Here is a 25138-nt window from a genome sequence, read left to right as displayed (position 1 = left end):
GCCCTCCAAGAGTGGAGTCTCTGTTTCCCCCAGTCCTGTTGAAGTCTTGCAATCACTTCCCACTAGGTTTCAAAGTCTGATTCTCTAGGAATTCCTCCTCCCGTTGCTGGACCCCCAGGTTGGGAAGCCTGACATGGGGCTCAGAACCTTCACTCCAGCGGGTGGACTTGTGTGGTATAAGTGTTCGCCAGTCTGTGAGTCACCCATCCAGCTGTTATGGGATTTGATTTTACTGTGATTGTGCCCTTCCTACCGTCTCACCGTGGCTTCTCCTTTGTCTTTGGATGTCGGGTACCTTTTTTGGTGAGTTCCAGTGTCTTTCTGTCAGTGATTGTCCAGCAGCTAGTTGTGATTCTGGTGTTCTCGCAAGAGGGAGAGCACGTCCTTCTACTCTGCCGTCTTGGTTCCTCCTCCTGTGCACCTATTTTTATTTGAGTAGTGCTGGAATATCTTGCAATTTTCTCTTGCTTAATGATGCCTCACCCTATTGTCATAAAGCTATTCATAAAATAATTTTAATCATCAGGAAAAAAACCAGCACTTTAAAATAATGTAAATGTCTTTTAATGTATTTGTTTGTTGTTTCCCTCTTTTTATTGAGCTATGAGCTTCTTGAGGTCAGTGGTCATAGTTCACATCTATTCTATATTCCCCACAGCTTTCAGTCAGACTAGTAAATGGTTAATATATAACACAGGCTGATTATCTTATTGAGCAATTACATATAAATTAAATTAAGCCACTAGCAGTAATGTTGCTGATGAATGATAGGATAAACTCTGAAGTTTTATATTTACTGCAAATTTATTTTAATCCTCATTCAGGTGCCCCAGTGACTGAAACATAACTGCACCCCAAACACAAATGGACCTGCAAAGACACCTCTGTCCATTCTTAATTGATATTTTTGACAATCGCATTCTCCGCTTCTCACCTCTTTTCTACTCCATTGATTTTTGCCCCTTCTGTCCAATCAGTTGTACAAACATGAACACATGAATGTTTACATATCAACCTACATGTCATCATTGCGAAACATGCAAGAATGTAATAACAGTCTAGAATTTTTTTTCATATTCACCCAAAGTCCATAGTTGAAGGTTCATTCTTAGTATTGTACATTGTATGGGTCTGTACAAGTATAACATACAATCATAATTATAACATCATACAGAGTATTTCACTGCCTTAAAAATCCTCTGTGCTCTGCTTTTTCATCCCTCCCTCCCCGCACGCAACTCCTGGCAACCACTGATCTCTTACTGTCACCATAGTTTTGCCTTTTCCAGAGTGTCCTGTACTGGGAATCATATAATACATAGCCTTTCCAGATTAGCTTCTTTGACTTGGTAAAAACGCATTTAAGGTTCCTCTGAGTCTTTTCATGGCTTGATAGCTCATTTCTTCTTATCACTGAATAACATTGCCTTGATATACTACAGTTTATCACTTCATCAGGACATCTTTGTTGCTTCCAGGTTTGGCCATTATGAATAAAACTGCTGTAAGCATTCGTATACAGATCTTTGTGTGGGCCTTAGTTTTCAGTTCCTTTGGGTAAATACCAATGAGTATCATTGCTGGATTGTATGGTAAGAATATGTTTAGTTTTGTAAGAAACTTCCAAAGTGGCTGTACCATCTTGCGTTCCCACCAGCAGTGAATGAGAACCCCAAGGAGTCCCCCATCCCTCCCCACCAAGAATTAAATCTGCTGCCCTCCAGGACTGTTTGACCAAACTTGCTCTAAAAGAAAACGTTTAGGGCAGTGAAACTACTCTGCTACTACAATGGTGGGTACATGTAATACACTGGTCACAACCCATAGAATGTGCAACACCAAGAGTGAACACTAAGATAAACTGTAGACTTTGGGCGATAATGATGCGTCAGTATAGGGTCATCGATTGTAACGAATGTCCTGCTCTGTGAGAAACGTTAATAACGGAGGAGGCTGTGGGGCGGGAGTATACGGGAACTCTCTCCACCTGCCTCTCAATTTTGCCATGAACCTAAAACTGCTCTAATAGCTAAAATTAAAAACACAAATACAAAAAACCATCCTATATGTGGAAAACCAAACACTTCAGGAATGAAGTAAAGGTATATTTTAAAAATTAATTTTTATTAGAATATAGTTGACTTACAGTGTTGTGTTAGTTTCAGGTGTACAGCAAAGTGAATCAGTTATACATATACATACATCCAGTCTTTTTTAGATTCTTTTCCCATATAGGTCATTACAGAGTATTGAGTGGAGTTCCCTGTGCTATACAGTAGGTCCTTATTAGTTATCCATTTTATATATAGTAGTGTGTTTGTGTCAGTCCCAACCTCCCAATTTATCCCTACTCTCTTCCTTTCACCCTTGGTAACCATAAGTTTGTTTTCTACATCTGTGACTATTTCTGTTTTGTAAATAGGTTCGTATGTACCACTTTTTTAGATTCCACATATAAGTGATATCATGTGATATTTGTCTTTCTCTGTCTGACTTACTTCACTCAGTTTGACAGTCTCTAGGTCCATCCATGTTGCTGAAATGGCATTATTTCATTCTTTTTTATGGCTGAGTAATATTGCATTGTTTATATGTACCACATCTTCTCTATCCATTCCTCCGTCGATGGACATTTAGGTTGCTTCCATATCCTGGCTACTGTAAATAGTGCTGCAGTGAACATTGGGGTGCATGTATCTTTTTGAATTATGATTTTCTCTGGATATATGGCCAGTAGTGGGATTGCTGGATCATATGGTAGCTCTATTTTTAGTTTTTTGAGGAACCTCCATACTGTTCTCCATAGTGGCTGTATTAATTTACATTCCCACCAACAGTGTAGGAGGGTTCCCTTTTCTCCACACCCTCTCCAGCATTTATTGTTTGTAGACTTTTTGATGATGGCCATTCTGACCGGTGTGAGGTGATACCTCATTGTAGTTTTGATTTTCATTTTTCTAATAATTAGTGATGTTGAGCATCATGTCATGTGCCTCTTGGCCATCTGTATGTCTTCTTTAGAGAAATGTCTATTTAGATCTTCCACCCATTTTTTGATTGCGTTGTTTGTTTTTTTGATATTGAGCTGCATGAGCTGTTTGAATATTTTGGAGGTTAATCCCTTGTTGGTCATTCTTTCTCCAGCGATAGAAAGCAGCAGCGTGAGTAAAGGCTTGAAGGGCAGAAGGGTTCCAGTGTGCAGCGGGGATTGTGAACCCAGCCGACTGGCTGGAGCAGAGGGTTTTGATTAGGGGACGAGGGGGAAAGCACATTTGGAACGCGTGGTCCTGCCGTTTCAGCACTGATCTGCCCCAGTGGGATCAGATGGTGGTATTCATAGCCCCGGACTGTCTTGTTAGAGCCCTGGCTCTGGGATCTGTGGCGTGGAGGTACTTTCTTGATGTAGCTGTTTGTACTGAGCCTGTCACTAGCTCAGCAGGAGGTAAAAATTACTTGACAGTCTCTCCTGGCTCTCACCCATCCAAAGCGTGAGGGAGAGTAGGGGTGTCAGAGTGGGTGGGCATTGGGGAGAGTCCTTAAAAGCTGAAGCGTTCAGTGAGGGAGAGTGAAGGGCATTGAGAGGCTTACCCACATTCTGGGGCACCCGTGCCAGGCAAGCAGCCCCACCCCACCAAGGGGTCCCTGTGCCCTCCACCCCACCCCCATAGTTGACCTTTAATCCAAAGTGTTTGGTTCCATATGGAAATCTCTCTCTCCTCTCTCTCTCTCTTTCAATTTCTCTCTATCTCATTTTTTGCACCCACACACAATTATTATCAAAAAACACTTTGGAATTTAAACTCTCAGCTAGGGATCCTTTTCCTAAACAAAAAGCTACAATTTAATACATTTCTATCGGTTCCCTATTACATAGCAAACGGGAACCACTCGCCGTATGCAGTACAATCATTTAAGCTCATTTGACTTCTAAAGGCGAGGGCGATAACATTTTGGATTTCATTTTTGTTTGTCCTATAAGAGTATTGAGTTTTGGCCAAAACCCCAGGCCCTGGGTGAATGTGCTTCAGACCTCACTTTTTGTCAGGAGGCCAAGTGGACTTGGGAGAGAGGGTGGAGCTGTCTGTTCAGACATGATTTTTAGTTTTACCCTTTGCCTCTGGAGCCAGGGCCCTGGCCCGCATCCAGCGCACGAAGAGAAGATTATGGTATTTTCTACGTAATTTTAAGGAGCACAAACCCAAAGTAAAGTCAGGTGGTTTCACGTCTGCACTGAATTTTTCATGTGAAGGATTTGTCCTGATTCGGGTTTTCAGCAGAGCTGTATTTTAAATGATGAAGGGAACTGTATTCTTCTGGAGACAGGCATGTTTTGGTTGTTTGCTAATGACCTCTGGTTTTGCTTATGGAGAGTTTTGTTAACAAATGGAAATGTAGCAAAATAAAACACTCTCTTTCGTACTTTCTTTTTTTGCTTCCTTTTCCTTCTTTCTTAAACAATGGGAACGCTTGCAATAAGCTGTCAAAACCAGGCTATAGATATTAGTTATTGTAGCATCATTAATACTGTGTAAAAATAAATTAGTCACTTTGGCAATCAAACACATTCTTGTGATCTCCTGTCGGTGCTTTTAAACAGAGCCTTCCCCTGCTGTTTGATAGATCCTATTGTTAAGAGAAGAGGCTGTAGAGATGTATTCAAAAATTCTTTGAAATTTCTCCAGCCTCAGGAACCCATTCAGCAGGAATTAGCCTTTAAGGAGGCTGATAAGGAGAGCTCGGCAGGGGCCTGCCTGCTCTGGAGGTGAAAGGTTAACCCCAGGCCCTGGGTAAGAGGGCTCCGCTTTTGGACCCATGTCGTGCTCAGCTACCCTGCCTGCTTGCCTCGCCTTTTCCTGCCCTCTCACCCCATCCGCACCTCACCCTCCAGCTACCTTTTCTAAAAGAAAGGGACTTCGAGACGGAGCCTGCAGAGGGTGACAAAATTAAACCAAAATAAACTCTCATCTCAAGCACAGCAGACTTTGTTTCGGGGGCGGGGTGGGGGGGGGAACAGCTCTCTATCCAGGCAAAAGTGACGGGCTGAATCAGGCAGAATTGTCATTTCTGGTTCACGTTCAGTTGGGTCCCTGCAGTGGTTGGGCGTGTTGGTATCGAGGCAGCATCGAGTTTTCCACTCTGTGCCCTCCTCAGTTGTCCCAACAACATTGCAGAACTGGAGGCGCGAAGTAAAGCGAAGTTGAAAATTAATAAGAGGCTCTGCTGCCTCCAGAGAGGCTTTATATTCACCACAGGCCCTTTCCAGTGGAAGACACAGTAAAGCACAAAAGACTGCAAAAGAAACAGCATTCTGCCTTGTGCTCTTGGGGGCAATTCCATAAATGCAGAATCGTAGGGTAAATGTGCCCATGTGGGTGTGCCTTAGAAGCCAAGGAGAAAAAGAGAGCCTTCCTTCTCTTTTCCTTTGAGAGCTATATTAGTTTGCTAGGGCTGCCATCACAAAGTATCATAGATGGGGTGGTTTCAACAGCAGAAATTTATTTCCTCACCGTTTTGGAGACTAGAAGTCCAAGATCAAGGTATCAACAGGGTTGATTTCTTCTGAGGCCTCGCTCCTTGGCTTGCAGATGGCCGTGTTCTCCCTATGTCTTCCCTCTGTGCATATTTGTGTCTGAATCTCCTCTTCTTAAAAGGACACCAGTCATATTGGATTAGAGTCCGCCCATATGACCTCATTTAACCTGAATAACCTCTTTAAGGAGGCTATATCAAAATAGTCACGTTCTGAGGTACTTGGGGTTAGAACTTCAACGTATGACTTTTGGGGCCAACACAATTCAGCCTGTAACAAAAACTAAGGTTGTTTCATTATCACAGTTGACCCTTGGTTATGGACAGAGAAGTTAACAGTAATGAGCTTTTCTTGAGGTTCTTTCACACACACCCCACCCCTAGTGCCTGAAGGGCTCCAGTCCCTCCAAGGCTGGCTCCCAGGGGCAGTAAAGCCCTGAAGGACCCGTGGATGTTGAGGGAAAGTTGCAGGAACAGTTGATGCATTATGGTTAATGTGAGAAGTAACTGTGTTTGTTTGTTTGTTTTGGGGTTTTGTGGGGGTTTTTTTGCTTCCTGCAGGACTTTAATACATTTAATTTCCAGTTGCTGGCATTTGTGAATGTGATTTTTGCACGAAAATCATGGACTTATATTAATAGATTCATCTTTAAATGCCTGGATTTATAGCATAGAAGCTTCTTCCACAGTTCAGAAGTAACATAAGTAGTTATCTCTGCAGTTTTTTAAAATTAATTTTTATTGGAGTATAGTTGATTTATAATGTTGTGTTAGTTTTTGCTGTACAGCGAAGTGAATCAGTTATACATATATCCACTCTTTTTTAGATTCTTTTCCCATATGGTCCTTACAGAGTATTGAGTAGAGTTCCCTGTGCTATACAATAGGTCATTATTAGTTATCTATTTTATATATAGTAGTGTGTATATGTCAATCCCAATCTCCCAATTTATCCCTAGCCCCCCGCCTTTTCCCCCTTGGTAACCATAAGTTTGTTTGCTACATCTGTGACTCTATTTCTGTTTTGTAAATAAGTTCATTTGTACCCCTTTTTTAGATTCCACATATAAGTGATATCATATGATATTTGTCTTTCTCTGTCTGACTGACTTCACTCAGTATGACAATCTCTAGGTCCATCTATGTTGCTAAAATGGCATTATTTCGTTTTTTTTATGGCTGAATAATATTCCATTGTATATATGTACCACATCTTCTTTATCCATTCTTCTGTCAGTGGACATTTAGGTTGCTTCCATGTCTTGGCTACTGTAAATAGTGCTGCAATGAACATTGGGGTGCATGTATCCTTTCAAATTATGGTTTTCTCTGGATATATGCCCAGGAGTGGGATTGCTGGATCATATGGTAGCTCTATAGAGAAGTAAGTTTGTTGATGCTGAATCCAAAGACCTGTTTCATCATTATCACCGTGTTCAGAATACGTTTATTAACTGGTGCAGCGTATCTAGTCACTGTGTGGTGCTGATTTGGATTCAGGCTTTCTATGGTCAGTACAGCATTCTCTTGTTTTCAGGCATCACTCTTCTTCTCCAGACAAATAAACATGTAAGGATATTCCATGAAAAAGCATGTTGATCTCCTTCTCAGATCAATATCTCTCTCTTGCTCTTCCTCTTTTCCTCTCTCTCTCACACACACACAGACACACACACCAACTGAAATGTATGTATGTGTTAAAAAGAATCTCAGGTACATACTAATATTTTACGTCCCAGGATAAGTTTTGTTTGTTTGTTTTTTGCGGTACGTGGGCCTCTCACTGTTGTGGCCTCTCCCGTTGCGGAGCACAGGCTCCGGACGCGCAGGCTCAACGGCCATGGCTCACGGGCCCAGCCGCTCCGCAGCATGTGGGATCTTCCTGGACCGGGGCACGAACCCGTGTCCCCTGCATCGGCAGGCGGACTCTCAACCACTGCGCCACCAGGGAAGCCCATGTTTGTTTTTAATGAGGTAACATTCATCAGACATTCAATTCCCAATACCCTGTTCCTATAATACACAGGAAGGCCTGACTAGATTTCCTACTGTCCAAGACTAATTTTTTATTACTCTTTTTCATATCACCTTCCTCCACAAAAACAGTCCCCTATGTCTGGTTCGTTGCCAGTGGTTTACAAACATGCTGAAACCTTTGCCATGAGTGGGTAGTCTTCATCAGAGTTTACATTTAAGGTAGCAGAGTGGGGGGAAAGGTTTAAACTGAAGTAGCATGCTAGAATAAGAGCCGAAGGAGGATGCTGAATCAAAAACCCATCAGGCAAAGTGGAGGTTCAGCCCTGGGGAGACTAAAAAAGAATCATAAGCCCAAAGGATCAGGGGGAAGTTCAAGGCTCTGCTCAGAGGTGTCAGGCAGAGATGGGACTGCACCCAGATGCTGCCTGCTTCAGCATCCACTTTCAGTGCATCTTGTCTACCTCAAGATGCAGTGTTTGCCAGGCTCAATGCCACGTGTGAGATATAAAGCCACATAAGAGATTGTCCAAAATGTCAAGGATGTTACATCAAAATGGCAAGTGGGTGGTCTTAAAGAAGACAGATCTAGATTCAAACACCAGTAATATTAGGATCCTCTTAGAGGTTTGTAGTTTGTGATTGGATGGGTTGGCTTAAAGTATCACAGGCGTGTCCGAAAATTTTTCTTTTTTAAAAAAATTAATTAATTTTTGGCTGCATTGGATTTTCATTGCTGCGTACGGGCTTTCTCTAGTTGCAGCGAGCGGTGGCTACTCTTCATTGCGGTGCGCGGGCTTCTCACTGCGGAGGATTCTCTTCTTGCAGAGCACGGGCTCTAGGTGCGTGGGCTTCAGTAGTTGTGGCTCACGGGCTCAGCAGTGGTGGCTCACAGGCTCTAGAGCGCAGGCTCAGCAGTTGTGGTGCACAGGCTTAGTTGCTCCACGGCATGTGGGATCTTCCCGGACCAGGGCTCGAACTCGTGTCCCCTGCATTGGCAGGTGGATTCTTAACCACTGCGCCACCAGGGAAGTCCCGGCATGTCCAAAAATTTGGATTAGCTTGCCAAGCCCCTTGAAGAGCCAACATGCATCCAGACCAACCACTGCCATATTTCCCAGCCACTCCTCAACCTACCGTCTTAGCCTTTTGACACTTCTCTCTCCAAGACCATTGGTAAACCCCTAATTTCAAGTGTGCTGGCTTCTTTTTAGTACTCATCATGTATCATACTGTCTGCTACTCATTCTTGCAGCACACTCTCCTCTCCCTCAGCACCTCTCATCAATGATTGTTTGGCACAGGCTTCAAGCTTGCCCCTGTTTCAATTCCAGACCTACACTTCGGCTGCCGGCTTAAGTGTCATCTCCAGAGACTCAAATGTACCATGTTTAAAATACAAATCAGATCTTCCTCCCCTACTCTGCTGCTGCTTCTATTTTCTATCATTGAAAACGCTTGCATGAATGTTAGACATCTCTGAACCTGTTTAGCACGTAGCACAATGTTCTGCACGTTTATCAGTACCTATTTAATAAATGAGTAGCTTATTGCATTAAAAAGTCTTAACTCTATACTCAAGACTATTCATAACATGTCCTTACCTCCGACTCTATCCAAACCAAAACTATTGCCTATTATTCCTTAGGACAAATCCTCAGAGTCCACTGGGCTGTCCCCACTTCTCACCTTCCACCTGGGAATTCCATGCTGATGTCCACAGCCAGGTCTTTGTATGCTTTGCTTCTCCCCAACCCCTCCCCACCGACTGGCTTCCTTACCATCTGTCAAAGTCTATGCATCTTTCAAGGCCGGTCCCATCACCTGTCCTAGATAATACCTTCCTTGACCACATCAGACTAAGGTAACCACCAACATGCCATCCCTCCAGTCTCCGAATTCCTCTGGCACCTGACATCTGTACCACAGAATTTAGCACCTGGCTACCTACTTGTTCGCTTTCTTTGGTATAAACAAACCAGAAAGCCAGTCTCTCTTCCAGGGATTCACAGACATGGTAAATTCCTCCTTGAGTTTTTCCCAAGAATGTGTCTTTGAGGAGGAATTTATATTCTTTCTTTCTTTCTTCATATGGGGAAATCTACGTACCTCCTTGTGACACGATGTGTTTTCCCCTATGTCTTAGTTATCAGGAAATTTAGAGCTGATTCATTACCGGATTGTAATCGTCAGGATCCTAGTATTAGCTGTCTATTCTATCTGCCTCTGTTGTGTGTTTATTCTTAATTTTGCAGTATATTTAACTTGTAAGACAACATAAGTCCTTTTGGAACAAAACGAGAAAATAGGCTCCCAAGTGAACAATTTCTTCTTATTATTTCATAATTTTCATTTTCCTACCTGGATTTCAAGTCCTTATGAACAGTCAGATCTTGTATTTCTATTGATTTCCCCAAGTAGGAAGCATATGGTAGGTCCTCAATAAATCATTGTTGATGAATCAATACTTTTAGATATCCTAAGTGAAATAATGTACTTTGTTAAGGTAGGTTAGATTATTTTAAGCTGTGTTGGAAACACTTCCTAAAAATTACATAATTCTAACAAAGGGCCCTGAGTATATCTATTTCTGCTAGCATTTTGTTAAATGTTTAAAATATCAGAAGAAGGAAAACACAATAAAAATCAAAAGTTAAAGATTTGGCTATTACAGTATCTAAGCATAACACTTAACACAAGCAAGAAGATGAATGAAATCAATAGTTTACTGCCATTAACACTGACCGATGACAGAGTGCATTTTTTCCCACAAGCCCAAAGCCCTGCTAGCTGCCTCTGTGGTAAACAAGACATTCAGGTGGTGTCTGACTTATTTTTTCTTCCCTTATCCTCATTTTCACTCCCCCTTCCTAATATAAGGTAGCAAACATTAAAATCGGCTTTCAATAAACTACCTGTGCCAGTCACCAGATTCTTTTCTTCCCTTTTTTTTTTTTTTTTTTGGCGGGGGCTAGGGGGGAAGAAGGGGGTTCCTGTTTTAAGCTCACCCAGGGAGAATACTTTAACTTTGAAAGAAACCACAAGAATGTAATCATCAAGTCACAGCCAGACTTAGCCTGTGTTCATGCTTCCTGTCCTTTTACCCCTGCCCCAACCTGAGCCGCCCCCCGCTACCCCGCCAAACATTCACCCACCAACACGTAACTATAGCTGCTAAATATTTATACAGCCATGTGTGAATAATCCATATAAGTGCAAACACTTTTGAGACTTAAAATTCACCCAGCTGACTGGGCTTTATTGTTGTGCGAGAAGGGCTTGCTGAATCCTTTCTTTTGCTCTTTTAACCAGAGCGGAAATGTTTGCCTTTTCATTTCACGGCTATGCTGCGTGAGTTGCCCTCCCCAGCCTTCTCCTTCTAAGCACTAATGTTTGAAGAGAGAATGAGAATAACAAATAACAGATACAACTATCTACACAGTTATGAGATTCAAAGATACCTCCACCCCCGCCTCCTGATCTAACCCGCATGTCATGTCTGATGTTGGAAGGTAAATTAAAACTCATCTCTGTTCCCCAAAGGAGCTGTGTTTGCATCAGACCAACGTAGTTCCGTCTTGGGCAGCCTCATATGACCTCTTAGCCTTGCAAATCGTCCAGGGTTCATAATTAATACTAGGTTATTTTCCCATGCCCATCTTTAGTATCCTGAATCACCTCACCTCATGCTTAGCTGGTGTTTCCATTTTGAATAGAAGTTAATTTCAGTTTGGTTTAGGCAAAATAAAATAAGGTAAGCAAATCTGTTGCAAAGCAGGAAGCATATCAAATGTATTCCACGTCTGAACTGAATGTTTTGAACTTCTGCTTATGTGGGATTCGCTGTGCCAGTTCTCTCCACCGTTAAAATAAACACAACTGTCAGCTATCCTACTCCTGAATATAATATAAAAGATACATTGCATTTAACACCAGGAGACTCGGGTGCAGACCCACAAAAAACTTGCCTTGACCCTTTGAAAATGTGCCCTTCACATGTAGGTAGGACACATATATAACAATTGAATGTATAGGATATACATTCGATTGTTGAGCAAGTAGAATGAAGTATTTAATTACTTAGACAATTTTACCATTAGATTTTTTTTTTTTTTTTTTTTTTTTGCTGTACGCGGGCCTCTCACTGTTGTGGCCTCTCCCGTTTCGGAGCACAGGCTCCGGACGCGCAGGCTCAGCGGCCATGGCTCACGGGCCCAGCCGCTCCGCGGCATGTGGGATCTTCCCGGACCGGGGCACGAACCCGTGTCCCCTGCATCGGCAGGCGGACTCTCAACAACTGCGCCACCAGGGAAGCCCACCATTAGATTTTAAACCTGGGTATTTTGGTATGTGACTTCTCGAAAAGAAATGAAATTTGTACAGCAGGTTCTTATTAGTTATCCATTTTATACATATTAGTGTATATAAAATTCAAAAAAGACATGAAATTTGTCTAAATGTTATATTTACTAAATGTAGTGCGACCACTAATGTCAGATTAGCTCTGAGAACTGGCACGTGTTTACCTGGGGAATTTAGACATAAGTTATGAAGGGAGAATCAAGGTGTAATCCATGGATCTAGGTTTATAACTTTATCTTTTTAAATTTTTAAGAATTATATGTTTGTAAATTTATATATTTATATATATATGTATGTATATAATTTATAAATATATATTAAATATAAATTTGTTTACAATGGGGAGAGAGTTTATAAGCCAGATGCTAGAGTGGATAGAGGTGGACAGTTTAAGGACCAGAGTGGAAATATTCTGCCACTTAATCTACCCACTAATAAAATGCAGTTGTGCAGTTTAACCCGCAATAGGAACAAATAAATAAAGCTGCTTAAGCCTGCAAATATGTCTATACTGGCTCCGCCTTCTAACTTTTCAAGGCACGGCTACAACCACACTTCTAGCTGCTTCTAGGTCCAGCCCTAGGTCATCCCTCTGCACCGGCTAATCCTTCACACCAGTCTCCATCCCGTCCCGCCTGCCTCCTAATACAGGCTCTCATCCACCTGAACGTTATCTTCATATCGAATGTTTCTTTCTCTAACGTCATGTTGCATATGAAACCACTTGGCCGTGGTAGCAGTAGAATTGGGGCAGCAGTAACCAAAGAGGGGCTCTTCTGAACTTGCTTGCTTCCTTCTATAGCCACAGAGTCTGTCAGAGACAGACAGTCAGTCCAGAGGATGGCCACCCACATGGTACCAATGAGCCAACTGTCGAGTGACCGTCTCTGCCCTGCCTCCACTCAAATAAGCCCGGAGGCAGAACTTACCAAAAGAGCCCTAGCAGCTGAGGTGAATGCAAACAGCTCAATTCAGAAGAGCACCCCTGCTTGCTGAGTGTCTTCACAAGGATTCTGTACAGATTTGTTTCACTAAAATGCCTGTTTTAAAGGAGAACCTTTAGGTGGAGCTGATATGCATAAAACTCGTGCCAGTGTGGGGAAATAAATCCTTTTATGAATGAGGGAGGCAAAGCTGGTAGCTTTTTCCGTGGCTTGAAACACTCAAACGCTAGTCAGAACCTGTGAATATGTATCCATTCTTTTATATGGATTTATCCCCTTTATTGCTGGCGCCTCCTGGATTAGAAGGATTCTTCCATGCAAATAAGCCGTAGAGGAAGGTAGTGCAGCAAACAACACCTTTTATGTGGCTTCAGTACTTACTTAGCAAAACTTCTACATTTATAGAGAGGCAAATGCTAAATTCCTGGATTTCTATAACCTTCTTTGTAATTCTTTTAACTAATTCAAGTTAAAGTCCTTAAATGTATTTTTGGTTAATGTACACAAACAACAAACAGACCCACTGTACATCTTCTGTTAAGAATAGCTCATCCAAAGTGTTTATGCCTGATTCTGAATTTCTGACCATGGTAGAAGCAGGTAAAGATAGGATTTGGGTATCATGAGTATTGTTACAATATTAGCCACAGAAATTAAGATAAATACAGGATACTTTGTGCTTTAGAAAGACACTACATTAAGTTGCAAATAATGTTTTCCAGCCATAGTACCAAATTCGCAGCACTTCTTTTGGGCCAAGAAAGTTGGTGGTTTGGTTTGGTTTGGTTTGTGAGTTTGGGTTGGTTTGTTTGTTTAAGCACTTTCTTTTTATGGTAGAAGCATCCATTTTTGTGTGAGCTTGAAGTCTGGGGGTCCTTTGGTGGTTTTTTAAAAAGTGATATTGTGGTCTCACATTTTAATGTTTCCTGGAAGAACTAGCTGGCTATTTAATTACTTCACAGGAACCCACATGACAATTTTTGAAGGACATTTTCTTATTACTCATTGTTTAGTATTTTGGTCATCATTTTTCCCCCAACAAGATAGAGTTTTCAAGGTAAGATTCCATTTGTTTTCCTTTTATTTCAGAATAAATACATAGAAATTCTACTGTTAGTTGTCCACCCCGACCTGACCTACCCATGAAATACCCCCTTCCCCACTCCCCCGTCACCAAAAGAAAGGTCCATGGTTTGGGCAGGCTTTGAGAGCTAATCATTTACAGGCAAATGCAACCTCAAGAACCACAGTGTTTGGAGGTGTTAGGAGGCATTTTAACACAAATCTTCCTATTCACCAACCTGCAAAAAAAACTAAAGCCCATTAGGATGCCTTGAGCTGCCTGATAGGAGGGAAAAAAAATCATATAGAGGAAAATAAAACAAACACTATATTCCCTGGATGTGACTTTGGTACATTTCTAACGTCAGAAACAGAAATTCACCTCTCATGAAATCATTTTACAGTTAACTGATTGGAAAAATACGCAGCTCTAGTCATTGTCAGAAGTATACTTATAAAATCAAAGCTCAATCCAGAGATCGTCTTTATGGTAAAACGTTGATGGATGTTGTAACAGTTCATTTTTGAACAGAGTTCACTACCTGCCTCTCTTTTGTAAATTTAATAGTCTTTACCCCTTCTCTGGTCAAATAGGAGGTCTTCTTTTATTATTTCAGTTTTTCTCACTGAAAACTACCCTCATACATCTTTGTGTATTTTGGTGAAATACAAAGTAAAAAAGAATCACTATGATATGAATTCCACAGAACATCAAGGAAGATGGCTTTAATTATAATACTTAGTTTTGAATAACTCTTTGTTAAACTTTCACATGCTTTATTCCACTCAGCCCTTACCACAGAACAGAGTCATAGAATCACAAAGCCAGTGGGAACCCTTGAGGTCAATTGCTCTAGCTTTCCGTCTTACAGATGAAAAATAAACTTCAGATCCAAGAATGTTAAATTCAGTTTCCCAACGTCTGTAGTTTTTCCACTTCCTCCTGCTTCCTTTTCTATTCCATACTCCTTGTGTTATCCCCATCTATCAGATGAGTCCCTCACCCAAAGTTGTATAGACATTCAGTGAACTTGAACCTGGATCTTTGCCTCTTAGCATCATTTTATTCTGCTCTCTAATGCATGGCCTGCTTTAATCTCTGCTGGCTAAAGGCCTATTTCCATCCTGTTTCCTAGTTTTCAGGAAAGAAAGACTTCTGTTAGTGTCACAGGGTGCTGAGGGTGCCTGGAATTGTATGGGTAACATCTTCAGGATTATTAATAACCGATTCAGGAAATGAAACATTGTGCATGTGATAGTTTTGAACTCTTTCTACAAGTTACAGTGTGCTTAGTAAGTACTGGTTGAATTGATGGGGACAGCGAAGTGGAGAGGTAACAGATCTTTTGCTCTTTCTGTAAAGACCGAAGACCTTCACTGTGTTTCATAGAGGACCACACGGTTCCGGCATATAGAGGATGTGCTTAACAGCTAGAAAAACCCGAGAACCAAATCCAACACCACCACTTACAACCTTCGTGGCCTTGGGAAAGTTACTAACTTTCCTGAACTATAATTTTCTCTTCTGTAAATACCGTCTACCTTACAGAGATTTTATGCGGATTAAATTAGACAATGTGTGTATAGAGTCAGGCACACGCAAGCACCCAATAATGTACCCTTTCCTGCCCTTCAAGTCTGTCTGGGAGGTGACTGGTAGCCTGCTTCTCCGCTCTGTCTGAGAATCAGGGCATTAAAATCACACTGGTCGGTGTCTGGATATTTTAACATTTTGGCACAGTTCTGGAAACCCGTCTAAAACACAGGGCGTCGCAGCTTTATTTCATTGGCATGTGTCACACATGCCGTAGTCTGCGTTACAAGGCAGTTTTCCTTTTTGTTCTCTAACGGGTCTCTGATACCAAACAGGGCATCAGAAAAGAGAACACGCAAGTGAAGGGGTTTGTGTCTAGTGAAATTTGATTGTCTTAAAAAACGCTTTCTACGGTAACACATAGTGGAATGATATTTAATTTACTAAATGACCTTGAGTATTTTGCAGGGTTAATATTTAAAATCACCAAGCTTCTGTATCTTTAATATATATAAATGATATTATAGGATCCTCCTCAAAAATCATTGGTCACATTTGCCCCTACACGCTCCACCTTTTCAAAACTTGTAGTGTTCTAAAATCGGTGATAATGCAATAGCAAGCTATAACAACTTTGTAGATACAAACATATGTTTCAAAATTCAAAAACAGAATCTTTAGACCCTAATGCTTTTGATATATTTTGTTAATATTTCATGATATATATGTAAATTATGAAATGTTTTATATTAAATGTTTGAGACAAATTTTCAATGAGGTTTTCAGCTTACCCTCTGAGTCCCAACTAAGATAGAATGGAAGACTCCTCTATTGAAAAAACTGCACTTCATATTCAGAATAGCACTGCTTACTATTGTAAGAGTGGCATTAGCCTATGCCTATAGCATGTGCCGTTCTAAACGTGGGAACTGTTGCTTCATAGATGTCGGTCCCCTTGGTACCCTAAAAATGCCTTCAATCTCTACCAAGACTTCTTCATCCTGTGAATTTATCAAGGTTAGAGCAAAGCCTTTGAAAATATAAATCCTTCTCTCTGCCCCAAACATGCACAATCTGTAGCTTAGCATTAACTTGCACAGTGACTTCAGTCTTGGAGGTGGGAGGTGATAAGGGGGCTGAAGAAAACCTAGGGAATAATAGCATTTCAATACAATACTGTTAAACAGGAGAAAATTGGTTTTTCGTAAGATGAACAAGGCAGTTATTTCCAGATGTTTAAAAAGTAAAATCTCCAGGATATACTGGAGTTTTGACCAAGTTTCTTCAAAAGGAAGACACCAAAAGAAAAAAGGAAAGAAATAACACTAGAGATTAGCAGCGTAATTTGAGAGAATTAACATATTGAATAATATCAACTCCTTAGAAGATGACTGTTTAAAGCTAGATGGTTTTCTAATTGATCAAAGCAAGGACTGAAGATGAGTTATGTGTATTGAATGTATGCGTGCATCTATGTCTAGACCTCTGTGTACTCAGTTATACTATCAGCTGGGTTACTAAGAGAAGATACTGAGAACTGACTTTTTAAAGCATGTGTAAGTCTTTTCTACTCTTTGATTTTAAGAAAAATGCGTTACTCATATTCTCTAACAAATAGTGACTAGCTAGCTACAAAATCAAGAATTTGGGGCAGGAATAATCTTCTATGAAGACTTAGGATTTAATATTCACAAGTAGTCAGTGAAGGAGCAGCTACTCCACCCTGCCTTTTTTTATATTAATAAGGAAAAAAGATGATATAATCCTATTAATTTAAGGTCATTGGGTATTCAGATTTGCTGAAGGAAGGTAGTTTGAATCACCTCATCCAAGCAGTGAGAGGAAGGAAAAAAGCTACATAAATAGCAAATAGGCAGATAATCTTAGCTCCAAATTACAGTACACATATGGGATATCATGAACTTTTTGGCATAAAAGAGGTATAGGGTATTAAAATACAAAACTATAAGGCTAAATGTCCATTTAATTCTTTTTGAGATCTCAATGTCACAAGTTTGTTTTAGGTACTTCTTAAACTAAAAATAAGACCACACACACCACCCGCCCCACACATACAATGTCCCATCTAAAATCTTCCGTTGCTTTAATAGTCTTACAGTTGTGTTCACGTCTCAGCAACGCCAAAGCAAGATAATTCCTGGAAAGAGAAATCACGTATAGTCACTACCTTAACAAATTTTTGCATTAGGTTTAGGCTGTGGGAGTTTATTGTCTTCCCGTGATTTTTCTCACCTTGATTTCAGCACATGCATTTTGTGCATTTTATTTTCATTCACAGTACATTTGGGGAGTTTGCTCGAATATTTGGAGCTGATTCCCCACAGATACATTCTTTGAACATTTTCTGCAGAAAGTATTTGATTGTTCATATTGTATGTTACCGTTTTTTGATCTTATTGCTCTGGCCTGTACAGGCATTCAGCTGAACCCATGAAAGGAGTACAGACAGCTGACTGGATGAGGAAGACATTGGGGGAAAAAACTCCCATTGTTTAGATTTCTGTCAGAGGATATAAGAATGCTTAATTTCTTTTATCTCTAGGGCTTTCATTATCATTTAAATTTCATTTTACATTAATTGATCAGGGATTAGTAAAGCCATTATGCAGAAATTAGAATAAGACAAGCCAGATGGAATGAATAATTCATGAAGTCCAATTACGTTTTATTTCTGGTGTACTTTCAAACTTGCCTCTGACTTCTCTGCTATTTTGATGTGACAATATTCACAGGAAATCAAGAGTGCCATTTTAATTTATTGTATCCCTCCGAAGGGGAAGCATTTGTAGGCAGTAGGGGTGTGCTAGTGCATTTTCCGCAAAAAACACCGATTTCAGGGCTCTTAGAAATACTGAGTAATCTAGAAAACGTGGTCCGCCTCCTACGAAGGTTCAGGGGCATTGCATTGAGCCCCGCCAGTCCACCTGATTTGGGTGAACTGACCCTGGAGAGAGAGACCAGAGACTCAGAACCGTGAGATTTTTCACCTCCCAGAAGAGCTACAAATCCCTTTAAAGTATGTATCCCCTCTCCGCCGCAGAGGAGCCATTAAAGTATAAATTTGGCCTCGAGTTGGATTGGAAGCAGAGTTGCAGCTACAGAAAACGACCGCGAGGTGGCAGGCGTTGCCTTCAATGCCAAGGGTTCTGGGTCTCCGGGACCGCCGGGGCTTCCAGATCCTTCCCCGCGGGTCTGATCCCGGCAGGCAGAGCACGCCTGGGTTCGGGCCCTGAGCGACTCGCAGAGCATAGCCCGGCGAGATCTCCGAGCTCCTGGGCAGCCCCGGCCACCTGTCTGGAATGTCTCGCACGACTGTGTCTGAAACCGCCTTCCCCTGCCCGTCCCAGCCCCCAGCCCCCAGCCCCTAGCCCCTTAAGAGTCCCTCCCCGCCTCCCCCGCCCCCCTCCCCCCACCGTATTTACTTATGCCAGTGGACAGTTCTAGTAACATTAAAGCTGCGGTCCACCTTCTCGAGGACTTTCATCTCGGGACGTTTTATGACACTTTGTGAATGTGCAAAGTTTTTAATTAGGCTCGCTAGACAGCCCGAGGCAGCCGCAGCGCCACAAAGTCTTCACGGTCTCTCTGCTTTACAGCACAACAAGCCGCTCTACTCCTTTGAAGACAATGCAGACTATGTGTACGATGTCATGTGGTCCCCCGTGCATCCCGCGCTCTTTGCCTGCGTGGACGGGATGGGGCGCTTGGACCTCTGGAACCTCAACAATGACACCGAGGTGAGCGGCGGCGCAGGCGCCGGGCCGGGCGGGCTGGGAGGGGGGAGCCGTCGGCCTCTCTCCGTCTCCCCCTCTCTCTGAAATGGCCTTTTTTGGACAGACCCTCCAATTGCAGCTGGGCTGCCGACCCCCCATTCTCCGCTGCTGTGCAGGGTATTGGCAGATGCGTTGGCCCCAAATCACTTAATCTCACTTCATCCCTAAACCGTGGCGGAATCTTGGACAATTGACGACCCTTCTCTGCAAAGAGCAAAACCATACGTGTTCACGCCTTTTACTGCGGGAAAGGACACTCGGGCATATTTCAGGGTGTTGAAATAACTCTATTGGCAAACACTTGGAAAAGTAAGCTTTTGTGGACTTTGACTTGAGATTGGGCTTTTAAAAAGGGCTATTTGCCAGTGTTTGCTACTTGCACAATTTCTGTTTTAAATCCATAAAAGATGATTCTCTTGACCGTTTATGTTTAGATCTATTCTCCATTTGAAATTTACAAGGTGAATAATCCTTGACTAAGATACCGAACTCACAGACAGACTTTTATAAGTTTCAGACTCTGAACATGTATGTTAAACTCAGTATTTTTTCATGAGATTTTAACATGTCACATTTAGAGTCCTTCACAAGTGAAAAATGTTTTCAAAAAGCAATTAACACTAGGAAATAGTCTTTAAAAAATTTTTGCTATATATATTAATGTTTTAAAAATTATGCCACGTATATTTTTCCTTTTTTACACTTTCTCAAAATTATTGAGGTGCTAATTCAGGTAGCAGAGTTTTTGGTTGGGTTTTTTAAACGTGAATATTAAATGTCCTTCAGTTTAATACAATAAAATGGTCTCGTCGTCGTCTCCTGGTCTGTGATTCAGGGCAGCTCTCCATCAATAAGAATGGACAGGTAAGAAGAACAAGTGCTGAAAACTACATGTCAAGTGGAGAACGAGAGAGAGGTCTTTTGAAGTGTTCTGAGCAGGAAACAGCTCAGCCTTTTTAATTAGGAAGCCTACAGCTGGAGGATATGAGGAGGAACAGGCTCCCCTAGTATTTTTTCTGGGAGGGGGCAGGGAAATATCCTTCAGGTGTTATTATTGAGTCATTGTATCTTGCAAGATTGTATACATCTAAAACCACTGCCAAATAGTTGTCTTTTAAAAAAAACTTTCCATTTACGTCTATTTTTTCCTTTTGGCTACCAGAAGTGTATGACAAGGACAAGAGTTATGTAATGAAGCATCTTTGGAAATAAAGGGCGTGAATATGTGCAGTGCCCATCATTTCAGATGTTGAAATGTTTATAACATTACTGCTTTTATAGAAAGGTGTTATTACTCTACGATGTGATGGTTTCCCAAAGTCTTTCGTCACCGTTGATTAAAATCATATTGTTTCTATCTGCTAGAATAAACTCAATTCACTCTAAACAACCAAAAACACATTTTCCAGATTGATTTAGGAGACCCAGTCAGAAATCAGATTTAGTAGAAGTGAGTTCAGGTGATACTCAACTATGATGTAATGGAGTGTTCTACCAACTCCATAGTAATTCCTCTGTAACTCTTCTCGTTTAGTTTTGTGTTTTAATCGGCTTTTTAGGTAAAACAAAATTAATATCTGAGCATTGCCAAACGTGTTTTCCCTTCCCTCGCTCTAGGTATCAAGAGACAACCACATAAGTGTTTTATTGTTAACCATTTTTAAAAATGGTTACTTGGCATGCAGATCGTTTAGTTTTGCGGTGATCGTAGTTCTGCTTTCACAATAATAGTAGATACGTTGAGTCTGATTCAAATCCAGTAGTGAACTGAACACTTTTTAAAACACTCATTTTTGCCTTCTATCAAGTTGAATAACATTTTTCAAATATTTGTCCAATTAGGAATTAGATTTGTTTAAAAAAAAAAAAAACTGAAGTCTCAGTGTTTCTTTGTCCTTGTTCAAAATACTGTGCTTTTAAACCAGGTTATTCCGACTGCTCCTATGCAAGGATAGTTCATATTCACCTACTTCAGTGTCACCTCTACACAATGTAGTAAATTATGTATATACATCCTGTCTTTGCAATTAAAATGATTGAGTCTTTAAAAAAAATATGAAAATATATCTGAAACTGAGATACAAGAGTAAGAAAGCCAGAGACAATATATGGATTATTTTCATTGTAGATTCATCAACTTCTGAAAGCTCATTACTGGTCAAACTAATAAAATATATTTTTGTCATTTTCTTCATGCATTTGATAATTCTTTTAGCACATGTTATAGACTGTGATAGCCTTTTTTTAACCACTTATAATATCTATGAAAAGATATTTTTAAATGGTTAAAATATTAATTGTTCCAGTTTGCTACTTTACTTAATTCCAAATAAATAAAATTCTTTAAAATGTTTTAGGCATAATTTAAAATGTATCAAAAAAATCACTTTCTTTTGAGTATTATATTAAGATTAAATACTTTTTATTCAATTTTTGAGATTGTTCACAGATAAAATCTGTTATTAACTAGCGTTAGAGAAAGTAGGGTCCTGTATGATCTCTCTAAGTTATGGAGTTAAAAGTTAACTCTGAAACTCTATAGCTGAATCGCAGATTTCTTTGCTGAGTAGCACACTAATAATAAAGTGCATTGACAGAATTATGGCCCAAACTAAATTCACATTGTTTTGGCCTTTAAAAAGTTTGGTTAAAAATTCAGTCTCCAGCACTGCACAGCAGGTTCCTTTACTGTAGAAATTGTGTATTAAAAAAAAAAATGAGCTGGGGACTTTTGACATTTTTGCTGTCAATTGACATACAGTGATTTAAGCAGGTAAAAGAATTTTTATTGATTTCAAGATTAAGTTTAAACATAGATTCTTACATATGATGGAGTTTTTATTGCTATTTTAAAGATAGGTATTGGGTCAATAATATCATATAAACAGATGGTTTCAATTCCCTGAATAGCAGAATGCCAGGGGAGCTAAGGCACAGTACATGTGGTGTTTCCATCCTAATAGGACATGTTTATTAGACACAGGTCTTAAAACAGTGGCATAAGATGATGTTGGTGGCCCTCTTTTCACTATATATTTTTTTCCTTTTTTATTTTAACATTTACCTTTTTTCATTTTTAATGGGCTATTGTCATTTCCTATTCAACTTTCTTGTAGAAGGCTTGGAGATCTGATCTATCAGTTATAAACTTCCAACCTTCAAGATGAGTGTTTACACAACTGATGATGAAAAGAGGGGCAGACCCACTAAAATTCTTTTTCCAAATATTAAGGTTCTTGTAACAAATACTGCAGGTTCCATTTCAGCACCTCTGGTTCACTTTAATAATGATTAATATTGTAATTATCAACATTGTCAGATTTCAGGTGTTTATTAGAGGAGATGTAAGGCCTTTTCTACAAGTAAGTGCTACATTCTATCAGGATATCACCCTGAGGACATTTTCAGAGTTATGGAGAACTTCCTATACCTTGGTATTGCTAGGAGGAAGAAAAAAGGTGGGGGGGGTGAGAAAAGAAAAAAGAAAGGAGAACTTGCAGTTTTGCTTGCTTTTTCTTCTTCTGAGCATCCCCTCCCTGATGAGGTTTTGAGGGATCAATACATTTTTTTCCCCTGAAGACCCTTAATATGACTTTTTTCCCACCATATACCCCATTCCCCCTTTTAGAGTATCCTTAATCTTGGTAAATCCTGAAATCTCCCCCTCCATTGATCCATAAATCATGACCTGATCAAGAAGTATCACATTTAGCTGCTGTGTTTGTATGTTGTTTGTGCACCCTGCATAATCGGAAGAAATATTTATGTCACTCATTGCCCATTGACTGTGGAAGAAGACTCTCCCTCTTTTCCTTTTTTTGTGAAAGTGTCTCTTCTCTCTACTCTTTAATTCAGTGGAGCATATGATTTAAGAACAATGAATCCTTTTCACTCCTGCACAAGGGATATATAGTACTTAATGCACATGCAGGCAGTGGTGACTCATCCAGTTAAACGTATCGTTGTGAATTCGTATATTTAAGTTCATATTCAGAGATTCTTTGTCGTAACCCCTTTGGCAGGTTCCAACAGCAAGTGTGGCCATTGAGGGGGCATCCGCCCTAAACCGTGTTCGTTGGGCTCAAGGTGGCAAAGAAGTTGCCGTTGGGGACTCAGAAGGCCGTATTTGGATCTATGACGTCGGAGAGGTACATGTTATTTGGTTTGGGTGTTGATTTTGTTTTTGTTGTTCAGTTTTTTTGGTTTTGTTTTTGCTTGTATATCTGGTTTGAAGACCTAGTGAAATTATTGACAGCACCTTGTGGGCCCTGAGAGCCCTCTCGAGTGCGTTTGCAAATTTCCATTGACTTCGGTGGGAGTTTAGTGAGACTTCCTCAGGGCCTAATTTGGTCTTCCGCGTCCACGTGCAGGGCCGTGCGTCAGTTAGCGATCGGGCTTTCAGAGCGCTGTAGAATTCCCAGCCATCCTGTGATGGAGCATGGCACTCCCCCCCGCCCCCCCCCCCCACCCCGGCGTCATGAAAATGAAAAGTTTGCCAAATTCATCATGCGAACATTGAATTTGGAATTTGTTGTTTACTTTGAAAAGTCAAGCTTTAGTTGGTGTGTTCAATTAAAAGGTATATACTATTACTCTTTAATTAAAAGTAGCCAATTAAAAAAGCTGAGGGGAATCAGAACTTCATATCGTTTTCATGGTATTCAAAGTTATTATGTGCAGTGTGTACTTCTCCGGTTTATCCTGTTATATGACATGTAAAGTCATTCTGAATATCACGGTACATATCAAAAGAAAAAACTACATTTTTTTTTCATATAAATCTCCTTGAATATTCATACTATACTTAATGTTACATTATTATCAGTCAATTTTACAGAAGCATATCTGTTTGTTTTTACTCTATGAGAAAGTATTGACAAAAACCTTCATTTTGGTTAAAGAGTTTTTTTCTTAAAGACAAAGAAAATATTGAACTTTCAAGCAAAACAAGAGTGTTGTGTAAATTGTTTTCGTGTAATATGAATCTAACATTTGCATTCCGGGGGAAAATATACTGCATTTGTGTATATAATGTCCTAGACCTTGGGAGTGCTCTTTGAGTGCCTGGTGGATGGGCATAGCTGATTACACTGCGAAGGGTTCTTTATGGTTTCATCAATGAGCTTTCTGTAATTTTGGCAATCCTAGATGGTTTGCTCTACAATGGAACTTTTGATGATGCTCTATGGTAGAGTTGGTTGTGTTGAAACAAGCTGGATGGTGTTTGTGTGTGTGTGTGTACGTATGTGTTTTAATTCGGCCAGAGACAGAAACTAAATGACTTCAGAGATGGGAGTCTTCTGTTTGGGGATGTACAACTCTAAGGAGAACAGCTAGAAGAATCTCTTGTTTTCACTGCATGCCGTCTATTTCATTAGACTCCCCCCACCCCCGCCGTCCCCCAGCTGCCCCTCAACTACTCCTGATGTCATAAGCTGAGTCATTCTAACAGTGACAAAGACTCTGTTAATATTCATCCCCAGTGGTGAAGATGCAAATGGTCCAGTGACTACTGACGTAGTTTGGAGTCTTTGAGAAAGAGAATACCCTCTGAATTAAAAATATTGCCAATATTTTTAAAGCAATATTTTCTTCAATGAATATTTAAAATCAGTGCATCTTTTTCATGGTCTTCATCATCATAAAACCAAGCAACAAAAACACTTATTCTACATTGGTTCATTTATTTAAAAATTTAAAAGGTAGCAAAGAAGGAGAATATAAAGAAACAAAAGGTTTCTCTCCTCCTCTCCTTTGTTTAGAACAAGTACAATTGTAGGAGAGAAAATAGGTATGTGGAGACATGCTCAGAGACGAAATGGTAGAAAATAGATGAAATTTAAAAACTCTTTTCTCCACTTCCCTTACTTATACATAACGTCCCTTAATTCTCTTAAGATTATATGCAACATTAATTGTTTTATCCAAGAGGGCTGAAA

At 40.4% G+C, this 25138-nt stretch overlaps 1 protein-coding gene across 15 annotated transcripts in view; it reads left to right on the top strand.

Moving 5' to 3' along the window:
- DYNC1I1 (dynein cytoplasmic 1 intermediate chain 1) overlaps positions 1–25138 on the top strand; it is a 526791-nt gene that overhangs the window by 475170 nt on the left and 26483 nt on the right. For all 15 annotated transcript variants that reach the window (XM_060020483.1, XM_060020482.1, XM_060020487.1 and 12 more), the window contains 2 exons: positions 19023–19163; positions 23222–23347. In XM_060020483.1, coding sequence (XP_059876466.1) covers positions 19023–19163; positions 23222–23347 — 267 coding nt within the window. The remainder of the gene's footprint in view (positions 1–19022; positions 19164–23221; positions 23348–25138) is intronic.

The sequence above is a fragment of the Delphinus delphis genome, chromosome 9 (assembly GCF_949987515.2).
Source record: "Delphinus delphis chromosome 9, mDelDel1.2, whole genome shotgun sequence".
NCBI lineage: Eukaryota > Metazoa > Chordata > Mammalia > Artiodactyla > Delphinidae > Delphinus > Delphinus delphis.
Note: the sequence above shows the minus strand (reverse complement) of the source record. Positions and strands in the feature narration are given on the sequence as shown.